This window comes from Pleurodeles waltl, chromosome 1_1 (genome assembly GCF_031143425.1).
Source record: "Pleurodeles waltl isolate 20211129_DDA chromosome 1_1, aPleWal1.hap1.20221129, whole genome shotgun sequence".
Taxonomy (NCBI): domain Eukaryota; kingdom Metazoa; phylum Chordata; class Amphibia; order Caudata; family Salamandridae; genus Pleurodeles; species Pleurodeles waltl.
This window is the reverse complement of record NC_090436.1, coordinates 704566441-704582224: the sequence shown is the minus strand read 5'-3', so window position 1 is coordinate 704582224 and position 15784 is coordinate 704566441. Positions and strand designations below refer to the sequence as shown.

The following is a 15784-nucleotide window of genomic DNA, read 5'->3' as shown; positions in this document are numbered from 1 at the left end:
GTATACATTCTTAGTTTGGTCAGCCTTTTTGAGGTGTTGATGGCGTCTTATTGGGACCGTGGTTCCCACTGCTTCATCTGCTAGCACAGGAGAAGGCATCCGCACTGGCCGAGAGGGGCTCGTTTTCTTAGAATTAGCCTACCATTAAAGAGGGTCCAGTTAAAATACTTAAGGACCAAGCGTGTTGGGAAAATAGCTGCACTGAAGACGACCAATCAGAAAATTATTTCCACGCGCCCTTCAAAAGAAAAATGCTCGTCCAGTGCAACAGTGGCAAAAAGAGGTTTAAATAATCAGGGGAGCAACTTTTTAGGGTCTTGTGAGCAACATGTTGCTCACAAGCTACACATTGGGTACCACTGCTCTAGGGCTTCTTTGTTGCAACTTGTAACTTCAAGCCTCGTTCCATTGCTATCTATCGCATGAGGTCTGATATCCCTGCTGTACAATTTTTGATCGGGCCATGTACTTATTTTAGCAGGAGAAGTGGCATTGCCCAGTCTTCTGAATGCTACCCTGCCACATTCCATCCATCTCGGATGCCTCACCCATACTTAAGACGTTCCCCGTACTGCTTTACAGTCCTCCTACTTTTTTAGGCACAAATTGATAATCGAACTGAAATCCTATACGTAGAGGCCAAATCAGGGGCGTAAACAGCCCAGGAAAGGCCCTCGGCCACACTGGTGGGCACTGGGCCAAAGCACGAGACTTGTCCACTTCATTTATCTTTTTTAGCGGCATTAGTGAGCCATGTGCATCTGCTGCCTTGGTACATTTGGGATATCAGAATTTTAAAGGATGCATGTGTGTTCTATACCAATTTTTTTTGTTTGGACCCTCTTTGTGGCTTCCTCACCTTTTTTGCAAAATGTCCCGTCCGTACACTAACCTCAGCAATAGTTCTGCCCTCTCTTCTTTCCATTATCACAACCATATAACCCGCAGACTAACTAGTAAGTAACTAACTAGCGTCATAGAATAACCTATTCCTACAAAGCCCAAAGAAGGAAGCGGATACTCATGGCGCTGCTCTGTTGGCAGATTTGGTACCTTCATGTCCCTTGCACTGAAATGAATAATATTTACATGCTCTGCATATCGAGAGAGTTACTTTTCTATTTAGAAGAGCACATGTGTAGGGCATCCTTATCATTGGTAATTCCATCCTATCTGAATTTAGTTATGCAGCATGAACAAATAACTCCCAAGTACACAGTGATGAAGAAAATATTTAAACAAAAATACTTCATGCATTTGTAAAATGACTGACGCTGTGCATGCAGGTTTAGACATGGGATCATGATAAATCAACAATGCATTCAATACATTGGAAGTTCTAAAAGTGCTAAATGTCTACAGTGGAAATCTAGAATCGATGTGGTGCTGTTGTTTTTCCTGTAGTCTGAAGAGGAGGTCTATGCTTGGAATAATGAGGTGAAACAAGGACTGTCCAGCAGCATCTTCACCAAGGATCTTGGCAGGATTTTCCGTTGGCTCGGGTATTGTTCAAATTCACTTTTGTAGTCATTGAAATTGAACCACATGCATATTAAAAATACATATTTTCAGATTTAACTCAAACCAATTAACAAAAAAGTGTAAATGCACACAATGACTTCTAATTTACCTTCTTTCTTAGGCCTAAAGGCTCAGACTGTGGTATTGTGAATGTCAACATTCCAACCAGTGGAGCGGAGATCGGGGGAGCCTTTGGTATGTATTAAATATGTGCAGTGAAACTAGTCCGTAGTATGACCTCAAGTGCTTCGTTTTTAAATGGGTTTGTGTGGTATGTTTGTAGGTTGATATTTGTTTTCATATCATGCCATATACGCACTGAAGGAAGAAGGGGATTCTAGACACCCTGTTTATTTGTGCAGGATTTCCACCTTTCTGTTTTTATGAACACCAGAAATCCTACTTAATATCTGATGTATACACAAACTGCAGTGGTGTTTCTGTTGCTGCTTGAATGGTAGGATCACCCAACTTCACAAACGTGTGTCTTTCTACAAACATATTCAGTGTTAAACTCGATTTACATTTGGTGATCTACCCATAATATGAAATTGCCCCTCTTGGAATTGTTGCTGCTGAACACTGTTTTAGCCAGGGAAAAGTATGGTATTTATGGAAGAGTGTGCATACCACATCACCCAACAACCTATTAACTATAGTATTCGCTCTTATATCGAGGCTGACAGTATCATTGGAAAGGCATCTACTCTCATCCAATATCCAGCTTTACGGCCCTCCAGAAAGATGACTGTATAACCCTACATGGGAAGAAAACTGCATACAGTCATAAAGGGACTCAGCTGTATTAAGCCTGCGATAAACTTTAGATGAAGCCTAGAACTTCTGTGTAAAAAAAAAAAAAAACACAAAAAAAACTAATTTCTCTTATGACAGGCTCATCCAGGTTTATCTCAGTCACTTCCCCTTAAAGATCAATATGAGGAGAGTCACTGGAAACCTCAAGAGTCGGAACAACTGGTCAAGCCTTCAAACAAGTGGTTGTAAGCCTAAAATCAAATATACCAACAAAAAGTCTCCAGAATCTTTGAACATTGCTAAAGCATGATTTGATGCGTGATTTGACGCACTGTGACTGACAGCCACTCAAAGTAGCACCTCTAGAGTCTTGCTCAACCAGTGGCTTCAACGAAATTCAGGTCTTATTTCGGAATATGATTGTGGTGGGTATTATGGAAACATCACCCTTTCGATTCTGCCCTAAGTGCAACACCAAGGACCTGTAGTCAGACCAAATTGGTATATGCAACTTTTGCTTGTTCCTCAACCATGGTGACGCCTTCTACAAATTCTGCCTCTCCTTCTGCTGTAAAATGACTCTGATATCTAAGAGAGAATTGTGGTGCATTATAAGGTTGCTCAAAACCCTTCTGCTCGCAATAGGCAAAAAAGCCAAGAAACAATCTCCTAACAAGCCACACCATCCATCAACACCTCCTTGACCTTGAGGCTCTGACCATCAACCTTCAGAGACAATGTCGACCCCGAAAGTTATGCCAGAAGTGCACTTGTCGCCGGCATCTCACACCACTAAGGACTGTATCATTGAGCAATTGCCAGACATCCTTGACTTCAGAAAAAATACTTTCTTTAGACACCCTACCATGAGTAAGATCCTCACAAACCTTCCCCAGCCGACCTTCTGCATAGACCTTTCTGCATCTCAAAGAAGCATATTTTAACTTTTGAAGAAGCGCTAGTGTTGAAACACCCACAGCTCCATTCCCTAAAAAGGTTACAGCTAGGGGCACAGTTTCCCCCACCATTGTTCCCTAGTCCAAGACACTCTTCTCGTCCACTGCCAGTCCCTTGCACACCTGCACCACCATAGTCTCTAGAGTCCCCTCAGGAATTTTGACCCAGGTAGTCCTTACCATCCTCACAACCTCTATCATGAGGCTTCATGTCTCAAGGCAGAAAAGGACCCTTGGTAGGATTATAGGGTCTGCTTTTCTGAGGACCCAGATTCAGACTATTACCCATGATATTAATACTCTCTACCCAAGGGCTTCTAACTTAGCTACTTTCCTTCCACTAGTGTTCCCAAGTAATAGTAATAAGCATATACCCCAAATGTTTGAGAAGAAAACTATGCAGACTGTTTCAGCTGTGTTAGCTAATTTGTAGAGAAGTGCTTGACAGTACACTGACAATCTTATTGACCCAGGGGATCCGATTAGGGAGCAAAACAGCCTAGTGGAGTGCCACAAACGCTTCTCTGCATTTTGTGGTAACAAAGCGAACCTTGAGGTAGAGACCAAAACAGTCGGGACGTCCACGCTGGGGGTTTGAAAACCATTGATTGTCTCCTTGACTTAATTAGGGGCATGAAAGAGGAAGTCAAAATAAACAGTCGAATGCTTGTAAATTAAATTTAGGGAAGCCTCAGCCATGAGATATTAGTTGTAAGGGGGGGGGGTGCTCGGAAGGATTCAGGGGCATCTAATAGTGGGAGAATCTTGCCACAGAATTCGGTATCTAGCATTTGTGGTCCCTCGGTCCCACTCAAGCATGTCACAGTACGAGTTCCCTCCCCTTTCGCTAACAAGCTAGCCGTGGGGGTGCAACAAGAGAGAGAACCCTGAGCTCCACCTGCAGCGGTACTTCAGATATGACCATCAAAAATGAGTGGTAAGGGGGGGGGGGGGTCCTTTGGGGTTAGGGATGGCTATTCAGAAAAACTTTCCCTTTGTAAATCTATCCCCGGCACGGGACCCTTATTCATTACCACCAGAGCCTCTTGGCATGCGTGGAAGGGTGCTCGATGGCGTTTATTCCAGCCATCAGTGGCCTGTTAGTTATCTAGCTATCGTTCTTAATCAGGTCCCCAAACTATCTGTTTGTGTCATGGAAGATCAGGATTCTTTAATAAACAAAGTGGTGCAATGGTTCTGTGAAGTAAAGCACCCCTATTTTATAACCAGGAGTGACATTAGTTTCGTAGAGAGGATCAACCTTCCAGCGGCCCTTTTGAAGTACTCATTAGTAAGGGTTTTATGGTAGGCCTCCTATCTATAGATGCATGTACAATCTGTAATGCACACACACAAATCTCAATCAGCAATTGATTATGCAATGACTTACAAGCCCCCTCAATTCACGAGAAACCCGACAAACCTGAACCAGCTGCCTCCGCCAGACCCAAGTGAATTAAAGGTTCAGGTTCACCCAGTTTAATAGAAAATATGACTAACAGGAAGGGTATGGTGGGGAATACAGGATATTCCCACAGAGAATCAGCCTCAAAATTGGTGGGGATCCTGAGTGGTAGAGTTGACCCCATAGAGAAGGGAGGTCATAATGAAGATCTATTAAACAGAATTAAAATATTTTCATGGAATGTGGCAGGGATGCTAAGTATGCTACTGGAAGTTGACTACGGCAGTTGTTTGAAGCTCACAATATTTGTCTCTTTCAAATAGACTGAGTATGGACCCCATATACAGGAATGGGTACTGGTCCTTTTGCACTAATGCAGTACAACTAGGAAGGGGCAGGCCATCGGGTGTGGCTAGCAGTCTGGGTTAAGGTTTCACTCCTTTGTGTCATTTCCCCTATCAGCACAGTTTTGCCAGATCACCTGGTAGTTAGCTAGAAGGTCCCGTAAGATATGACCCTGTCTATTTTTTATGTATATAACTGTGTGGAAGGACACACGTCTGATCCAAGAATATTAATGGAACTAGAGTCCATTCTGGCAGAACTCCCTACCGATCCTATTGTTATAGTAGCTAGAGACTTAAACACCGTTATGGACCCCCTAGTAGCATATAGTCCCGAGCTGACCTTAGAACAAGATTCTCAATGGCAGATCCCCCAGATTGATCTTCCCTACATAAAGAGGACAGCTAGAGCAGCACAAGCTGTGGCACTGACACTCAACCATGACCTTAGAGCAGCGAATGGGAGGACTCCATCAGATAGAGATGGCAAGTTTACTTACACTAGAGAGGGGCACGCTAGCAGAACTAATTATTTCTTAATGTTCGACTTTGGCCGTTTTTAAAGGCTATGGATGTCCTGGAGAGGAAATTCACTGTCTTTAACCATGAAGGGTAGTATGATACTTAAGCTTTCGAGTACAGCTCGATCAGACTTTGGGGATTTCATGCGCTCCAACGATGGGATCCCAGATCTGCTTGAGGGCGTTTGAACTAAGGTTAAGGCGGTAGTAGGGAACGTAACTGATGGACCCCCGAAATGAGAATCAAGGCCCTACAGGAAGAACATGATCTGCTTTACACCTACCTTAGAGGATCAATATCATACAAAAAAGAGCTAAGACCCTTGTCTGCAAGGATGTGGCTTGGTACTACAAAGCTTGCAAAGAAGCTTAAGGCAAGCTCCTGAAAGTTGCCAAGGCAAACTGTAGAACTGCAGGCTGATCTACTGGAGGGAATTGGCAAAGGCTAAAAGAATATGGAAGAGTTCCATGTGGTCAAGTCTAAACGATGCACTAACAACCAAAGACAACAAAGCCTTTTGGAAAACTGTGGCAGTATGTACCAGGGGAACTGGAAGGAACTTAGAAAGAATTATGTGTAGAACCAGAGCAGTGGATCACCCACTTTAGCAACCCCTGCATGGGTGTAATGATGGTGCACAGTGTAGATTCGCCTATAAATCAGGAACTCACAGTTTGTAGTGACCTCAGCAAGCTGGAATTTGGGTTAAATAAAACGATTGTAGCCATTAAATCCTGCTTGGCAACAAGAGCCTCAGGCCCAGCAAGATCCCCAACGACTTGTACTTGGCTGTTGTCAAAATTTGGGGACCATACACTAAGCTGTTGTCTAATGCCATCCTGCTAGGTATGGAGATACCATAGTCATGGAAATTGGCGTATATATTCACAATTTTCAAAAAAGCCAACGTAGTGATTCTGTCAATTACAGGCCCATCAGCCTAGTAGAGGCTGTACAAAAAGTTGTTTTTTTTGTAAATAAGTGCTTGCCCATCTGCAGGAGTGGACAGAGTACCATGCAGATGTATCCGATTTCCATGTGGGCTTTAGAAAGTTAGCACCATAGATCAGGTCTTTTGTTTTATATGCGTGTAATGGAAAACATTATTAATCAGCTGAGGCAAACTTCATGTCACCTTTGTTGATTTACGAGCAGTCTTTGATCTGGTCCCTAGGGATAAGCTCTGGAAGGTCCTCTAGGAAATGGGCATCCCTGGTAACTGGTACGGCTCCACTATGATAATTATCCATAATTGATGTGGGGCGAACAGTGTCAACTGACAGAGCTTTAGAATAAATGGTGGAGTCAGGCGGCGTTATTCTTTCCCCCTGTGCTCTTCATTATACGTCAATGGGGTGGTGAAATACCTGGATAAGGATGGCTGTGACTTGCTAAAGGTGGGTGGGCAGAGGGTTCGTGCCCTTCTCTTAGCAGACAATACACTGCTTTTCTCAAAATCTCCACAGGGTCCCCAGCAGCTTTTAAGTCACTTATATTCCAAGCTGCTCTCCATGCAAAACGAATAAAACACTTTAGAAACCAAGCTTATGGTCCTTAGCTCTACCAGGCAAAAGCTACTCAGCAGCAAATGATTGTGGGTAGTAATCCCATCGAGCAAGTCCCCCTCTTTGACTATCTTGGTGCACGTCTGATGCCGAACTTAAATTGGGGTTTGCAAACTCACAAATCACATTCAGTTTTTATTCAGAACACGGCTACTATAGCCAAAATTCTAAGGTGCACAGTTTCTAGGAGTGCCACACCAGCCCTTGAAATCTATAACTTCAAGGCCCTAGGTGCAGCTTTGTATAGCTGCGAAATATTGGGATGTGTGAATACCCACATATAATCCTTGGCAGAAAATAAATTAATTAGATCGTTCCTGGCATTACCTGTAAGGATGTATCAAACGAAAAGTGGAGTGTAGAATGTTCGTATGTTTGGCATCAACTGCGCAATTAAGCTCCTGTTGTAGGGGACTGAAAGACCTTTTGTCCCCGTCTGCATATGTAAAATCACGTTGTTGAGTTACATAAAACTCCTGGGGAAATCGGGCCTAAGGAATCTGGGAGTCTCCCGAAGACGTGGTCACTTGCGAAACCCAATCTGAAACAAATCTATTAGGAATTTACCATCACTCGACAGACTGTATCTAGCAGATGCTCCCTGACAAGGGATTTCATTGATGTTAAACCGCTTCCCTCATACGAGGCTGTCATGGACGAAATTACCCCACTTTTGGCACGAACACTGTATATCCATTTCAGATACAGGGGAACCAGAGAAGAAAGTGGGTAGGTCCCCTTTGTAAGAAGCTGGTTACAGATCGGTATATGGAGGCATATAGAATTCTCCATACTGATAATAGCAGGTTGATGTTTTTTCAGATTTGTAATGTCTGCTTGGATCGGGCGTTGCAAGTGTCTACAGACAGGAGTAGTCTAGGAAATGGCAAATCAATTCACCCATGGTGGTAATGGTTTTAATGTCTTTTTACTTATAATATTCTTGATGTAAATAATAAAATGTGAGATTGCATGTCCTTCTTGGTATTTTGGAATCAGCACTTTATTACCTATGGTACATCTCTAAGAGGGGGAAATAACCTAAAGTAACGTATGCCCCCTTTGGATGTCTGATTCAGCACCTTATTTATAATTGCATGCTCATTAATTGAGGGGAAAAACCCAAAGGAAAAAAAAACTGTCCTTGTCCCAAAATGGGCGCTTGTGATTACCATGCATAATGTAAACTTTGTAACTTCATGAAGCTTTATACCCCCATCAGGGCTCCCCGCTTTTACTTTGATATCCTAGTGCTTATACGAAAGTTAATGAGGACTTGCACTTTTTTGTGTTTAAAATTGCACTTTACAATTTCTGTTAGACCTCTCACAAAAGGTTTTTAATCATATAATATGTAGCACATTGAGATCTTGAACCTGTATGTTAACCCAATCTGCACTACTGTAAAGTGCTTTGGATCTCGGAAGAATTTTTATTCGGATTTTGTTTGGATGTTTTTATGGTCGTTTATGCAAACGTACTTGTGTGATTCTGCAGATCGAAATAAAGTTATTATGTCGATGAGTGGCCCTCAGCTTAATGACACCACTGCTTATCGCACAGTCATTCCGAGGGCTGCCTAACAACACAATTTGGACATGCACATCGTGCAAGATGAGGAGGATTTCTCCTGGCAACTTTTTAAAAAACTGAGAAGCCTGTCCTCTTGCTAAAGGGTGTGCTCAAGACCGCTCTCACAATATTAAGAAGTCAGTAAAGGCTGTAGTTGTTACCCCAGCATAGAGAAGCTGCGTTATTCACCCCCTTCTGAGCCACTTTACATCGGGGGCCAGGTTCCGCCTGATTTGCTTGCGCTGCACACAGCACTTAAATGCAGCTCTGCACAAGCCACAGACGACGCACCTCCAACTGGCAAGGACAGCAAGTGCATAGATGCCATTGGCAAGCACCTGGTGGTGTTGGCTGCCCCATCATTCTCTGGATGATTTTATGTGCCTTTTCACAGGCTACAATAGACCTGATTGGAAGCAAATGTTAGAGCTCATAAGGCACCACTAAGACGTAAGTAGAAGAGGTGATGGCAGCTGGTTGTTAAAGGAAAATCATTTCCGTTTCTAATATCAACTGTGCTCCAGGCTCAACAGACTCTGCTTCCCAAGGCATTCTTACTAGCACCCGGTTACTCCGCCACGCATGGCTCTGCATCTCTGGATTCATAACGGAGGTGCAACAGCAGCTTCTGAAAATACCATTCAGTGGGGAACATCTTTGCAGCCTACAGGTTGATCAGATACTTGAAAAGATTAAAAAGAAAAAAAATAGCTAAGAGTACCAGCATTGCAAAATCTGTGGGTGCCTTACAAGCTGCTACTCTGAGATCCACCTTTGGGAAGCAACAGCCCAGAGGTTAACCAAAAACTCCAGTGTTTGCACAGGGTAGGGCCATCAGCATCCAAAGCAATCCTTTCAGGCCTCCCAGAGTTACAGATGAGGGGAGGAGTAATGGTCAAGGCAGGAGGTGAGGCAGCTGGGGGCACCTTCACCTCCTATGAGTCACTCTTCTTCTGTTCTGCCATCCCCCCCCACGGCCACCACAGAATACTTTTCTGGGGATGGCTGAGGTATTTATTTTCCCACTAGAAGGAAATTAAAGTGAGCTCGGTGGATGGTGTCAGTAATAAGGCAATGCTACTGCCTTGAGTTAAACACAAGCAGCTCCCAAACATCCCGCTTTGTTGTCATATTCTCAGCTCAGACCATCACTGGCTAGTCAAAGAAGAGCTACAAGCGCCCCTTGCAAAAATTCTATCAAACTGGTGCCTTTACACCAGCAAGGACAAGGAGTGTAGTTCCTCTTTCTAATCCCCTAAAAAGAACAGGTCTCGAAGGCAAATTCTAGAACTCTGGACACTCACCCACTACACCCTGTTGAAGCTTTTAAGCATGATCCTCCTGCTAGATGTCATTCCTCTGCTCCGACAAGAGACGTTATATGATGACATTGAATCTAAAAAGCTCCTACTTTCACATCTGTGGTAAGTGGACAACCACCAGTTCATATTTCTACCCTTTTGCAGTTTCTATGGCTTCAAGGGTATTCACAAAGTTTTCAGTGGTTGTGCGTCCATAGGAACGGCATTCACGTCTGTCCTTTTGTCAATGTCTAGCTGATCGAGAGCAGCAGCACCCACCAATGCCTAGCACACATTCAAAAGTGTCCTTATTACACAGGCTAGGGTTCACCATCAAGGGCAAAAATAAAAACCTCCAGTCTGAACAGATCCAGCCTGAACAGATCCAGCCATCCTGAATGCGCTCGATGGAAAAACATACCCCCGATGAACAGATGGCGATGGCATTCTAAAAGCTACTGTTTCATCTTCAGACAGACTACCCTCTCCCTGTAAGGATAATAATGAAACATTTGGAGTGATCTCTTCATGCATTGCAATAGTTCTGGACACCAAACTGCATATGCGCCCACTTCATGAGTGCCTTGCAATGCAGTGGTCACAAGCGGAGGCTCAGTGGAAGGATATAGTGTTGATAATGGCCACATCCCACCCTACTCTGCTGTGCTAGAACCACAAAAACGTGTTGCTCTACAGGCCTTTCATCGGCCCTCTTCTGCAGTTGACTATTACTGATGACTTTTAAGGGCACTTAGGCCACACCATACCAGGGCTGTTGCAACTACCTGGAACTCTTGGCCATCCATCTAGCATTCACAGCTTTCCTGAGACTCAACTCGGAACAGTCCTCATAAACACAGACAACATGACAGTTATGTATAACATCGAGAAACAGCGATCTTTGTTGGCACAAGAGATTTGCCATGTCAATTTGCAACAACATACATCTGTTAATGGAACAGTTGCCTGAGTGGACATTGACTGTGGACCTGCTAAGCACACACACAACAAATTCATGAATGGGAACTGAACCCTCGCATCTCCCACAGGTACTTCTACAAGAGGGGCACCACAATGTTTGACCAGTTTGCCACCCCTGATAACACAAAATGCCAAAGCTTCACCTCTAGGTACCAACACTCAGTCCATGGGCAATGCACTGAGTGAACTGGTCTGGGAAATTTGCTTACGATTTTCCTCCTGTCCCACTCATTCCACACATGTTGAGGAAAATGAGGCAGATACCAGTGGCCCTCATCCTTGTAACATCAACCTAGGCCCGGCAACTTAGGAACTTCAGGCTTCTGGAGTTGTCCTACACAGGAAGAAGACAAGATGCTGACCCTGTGCTCACAGCACCACGGCCAGCTGAGACACAGATCCCAACCAGCAAAGCCTAGCAATTAAACATCTGATGATATAGGATTTGGGTACCTCAAGCTCCGGGAGGAGCGCATGCTCATTTTATGCAAGCTGTGGAGGCCCACTATACTTGCTGTTATGCAGCAAAGTGAGATAGGTTTGTCCAGTACGGAACCAGTAATCACATATACCCACCTTAAGGTTTCTGTTCATGATATCATTTGCTAACTACTACATCTCTAAAAGGTAGGGTTAGCATACACTTACATCTGCCTACATATCACAGGAGTGACCGCTTACGTGCACAACAGGGAACAAAAGTTCCACTTTAAAATCCCTGCGATTAATATTTTCATGGAAGACCTTACAGGTTATACTTCTCAAGACGCCCATGGCCCCAGTTTGGAGCTTAAATGTAGTCCTTACACAGCTCATGGACCCACCCTTTGAACCACTCCACTCCTATGATCTCCAGTTCTTATGTAAGGCAGCCATAGCAATCAACTCTCTGATGCATAAGTGTCTTTACAGGGTTTTCACCCTTTAATTAGGGTTCATAGGGCAGAGTGATTCTTTGACCTAGTCCCAGGTTCCTGCCAAAGATTGTGTCACCATTTCACATGAATCGATGAATTGAGCTGCCTGGCTTCTTCCCGCCCTCTGACTGGTTACTGGAAAGAGCTTTACGCACACTGGTTGTTGAGTGTGCGCATGTACTACATTGATAGGACCCTGTTCTTTAAAACAAAAACTTGTAGATTTTGCCAAGCACCACATGGGATACCCCATCTTCAATTTGGCCATTGCAACATGAATTTGTAAATGTGTACAAACTTGTTGTTTTCCTTTTGATTTTAACTTGCATTTTTTGGGTTTACTTTTTTTCATTACAACTCTTGGCATTGCAAACTTATTTTCTTTTTTTTATTGATGGAGCTTTTTGAAATTTTCACTGATCGTCTGTTTGCCTATATGACGATTTTGTTAATCACACATACACCTTGGCCTCCATACAAAGCCTTTGAGGAGTGGATTCACCTCATCCTGCTGTAGGTGCAAAATTTCTACTGGCACACTTGGTAAGGTGCACATATTCTCTCCTGAGGCCATCGCACATACTCCACATGTTATGACTTCTGGTGCTTTCTCACGAGGGAACTTCCGAAAGGAATAATGTCCAGGCGTCACCTGACTCAGCTTCTGGTCATGGATTTTACATATAATCTTTCATGCATTAATCTTCTTTTCACACAATGGATGGGAAAGCCATATGATTTTTTTTTTTTCCAAGGAACTGAGACACCTTCATTTCTCCTGGCTCTCACAAAAGGGAGCCTTTTGACTTGTTGCCAAAGAAATGGCACTGAAGTTTGGTTACCTTAGCAAGCAGCCAATCAACAATTGCCAAAAGTTACATAGTTTGCGGACCACTGAGGAAGTTACTAGGCCCGCTGAGTCCTCAAACTTGTAACCGTGTTTGTAGACTCAGTGAATTGCGGTAACAAAAATAGTTGCTTTCAGTATGAGGGCCCTCCTTTTTAGGTTTTGCCTGCGCTGTGTTTGGGAAATCTTTTGTATTAAATATAAATCTTAAAAGGAACTTTACATCACGCCCTTGCTTTGCCTTTTCTCTTCATTGGTTTCTGTGCTTGCCACTTACTTTTTCTCCATTTCAACCGGCCGTAGCATATTTTCTGCATTTACCAATGCTTGTTTCTCTTATCAGTATCCTGTGGCCGAAGTTCTCATTCTAATCCGCTTTGGTGGGTGGAACTTTTTTATTACCTTCAGGCTGCACAGCATTTGTTTACCTTTACTTATTTTGTCTTGAGTGCATGCGTTTAGAGTGTACATTTACAGCGTGCTCGTGGGCTGCATTTTTTTTCTTTATCCAATGGGTCATACTTCTACATGAAGGAGCCTCTCATGACCTTGGCGGTCAGCGCTGACTTCCCAATTCCGCTCGAGCCCAGCTCCACCACTTTGTATTCTCGCATTGGCTTCGGGCAGCGCACTCCCTCTCTCCCTGCTTGCTGAAGACTGCTGTGATCTGACAACCCAGGCAGTCTCAGGTCATTCGTCACAGTTCATCCCAAACGTGGCATAAGCGTTCAAGTTAGAGGTTACATGCACGTAGGCACCTTCCTTGTGGGCGCAATATTCATAAGAACGCGGCTGCGCTTCCAGTACTCACTTCATTGTGCTAGCGGCAGTGTCCGGAAGTACCTCTGTTTCCCGCAAGTGAATATTAACATGTGTTCGAGCTGTGCCGAAAGTGACATTCAGGCCTTGACAGGGTGGCATGCTGGCAATTACTTTAAGGTTATTTATAAATGGTAAAATACGAGCGAGTGGCACACTAGTAATCTATAGTTTTGTGAGATAGATACCCAGAAATGCAATTGTCTCTGTTCCTACTTGTAATGCAGCACTGTTGGAATTGCAAAACCTGAAAAGGGACCCTTGGGACTATACCAGATTATCATAATGATTTGCTCTTAAATGGAAAGAAAATACATATTGTCCATTAATATAGAATGAGTAAATGGGAACTACTGGTAGCGTACGTAGCCACAGTTCACTGGCGAGGGGAAGGGCTCTTGTAGTTCAACACTGGCTCTGAGAGGCTCTGTGCTCGGTGACTCGCCACGCTCCTCGCACAGCCTTTCATACCTTCCTTTAAACTGCTGCCCCTCTCCTTATCTCAAATTACACTAGCACTCTGCAGGAGGGTTGTTTTTCTTATCCCACTTAAGGCACGTATGACACAGTGCTTTACATGTAAATAAAAATGCGCCAGTGCCCAAACTTCTCCTCTGAAACATGCGGCTGCTGCAGTTAAATGTGCAAGCACGGAATACCGAAGCAGTGTAATCCTGGAGGCATCTCGGGCCCCTTTAATCCATTTACAGCCCTTCCCTGTCCCCTCAGCTCACTCCTGAATCTTTCTGTTTTCTCTCTTTGTGACGCTTCTTCGCGTTTCTCTTCCTCCACCTTTCCCATATGTGGCTTTTGCTCTCAGTAAATGATTGTTAGAAAAATAAGTGCCCGCACCAGAAACCACCGGCTTAAATTAAGCACTGGTATGAAAATTACTAACATCCTGAAACTGACTCCTACCACAGTGTTCAGACACAATAGGAGGATCGGTGATCAGCAGCTCAGCATGACGTGACCCTTCAAGCACACAGACAAACGGCAGCTGATCTTTCTTTGATCAAATCAGATACAGTTCAAATTGAAAACGAAACTTCTCACATCAGACTAGAAATTCAGGAGTCAGGGACATCCACTCCCATCAGATAACAAGAACTCGAAGAATCCAACTTGAAAGGAAAAAACAGCCCCTAAAGTAGCTTAAGCACAAAACTTTTCATGAAGTCGTAAGAATTCAGGAGTTCTTCTGATCAGAACCCATAAATAATAAAACAGATAGGTAATATCCAAAATAAATTGAATATATTTCAATAAAATTGATATCCATATAAATGACATAAAATTGGGAGGGTAAGACTAATAATAATTCAACAACTTCAACAGTTAATTATTTACTCAATAACCAATGTTCTTAAGGGTGGGATAATCCTCACCTCCGTGTCCTTAATAGAATTGAAAATTCTTGACGCGTAAACTAGATTTTTTTTTATTCTATGTCATGACCGGAGGCTCCGATTAGGCTAGTTTAAAGCTGTTCCATTACTACAGAGGCTACATCCAACACAGGTTTGTGATAAAACTTACGAAATGTATTTTCAGAAGACCAATCCGCAGCATTCATAATGTCTTCCAAGCGGGAACCCAGAGCATATGATTTAGAGGCCATAGCTCCTCTAGCAGAATGAGCTCCAAATAGATTGGTATCAATACACGCTTCTTTCATTAACCATCTCATCCATCTAGCCATAGTAGCTGAAGTGACTGGTTTAAAAGGCTTTTTTAAAGAAATTAACAATTGACCTTTAACATCATGTCTAAACTATTCTGTAACAACTTCATATTCCTTTAAACATTGAACTACGCATAACTTGGAATTGTCAGGATACACTGGATATGATACTGACCTGTAATTTGTTTTAGTCCTTCTTGTCACCATTAAGGTAACTCCCTCTGGGGAATATACTCTACCAGCTAAGTCTAGTGTTCTGACATCTGACACTCTTACAAGAAATGAGATATAAAAGCATGGTCAATTTTGCCGAAAGCTGTTTGCGAGACAAATACCTATTGGCAGGCCAAGAATCTAAAATTTTTTAAATAACATTTACTTTCCATAACACTGAATATTTTGCTTGAGGAGGTTTAGTGAGACGTATACCCCTCAGTAATTTACAAATTAAAGGATGTTCTCCTAGTGGTTTACCTTCAACATGTATATGCCCCACTGAAATGGCTGATCTAAAATTATTGATTGTCCGATATGCTAAACCTGAACTTGCTAATTCTGCTAGGAAGTTAATGACCAACTCAATATGTGCTTCCA

The 15784-nt window shown here is 43.1% G+C and overlaps 1 protein-coding gene across 1 annotated transcript in view; it reads left to right on the top strand.

Moving 5' to 3' along the window:
• ALDH7A1 (aldehyde dehydrogenase 7 family member A1) overlaps positions 1-15784 on the top strand; it is a 230707-nt gene that overhangs the window by 174737 nt on the left and 40186 nt on the right. The window contains exons 15-16 of the mRNA XM_069227229.1: positions 1405-1502; positions 1643-1716. Coding sequence (XP_069083330.1) covers positions 1405-1502; positions 1643-1716 — 172 coding nt within the window. The remainder of the gene's footprint in view (positions 1-1404; positions 1503-1642; positions 1717-15784) is intronic.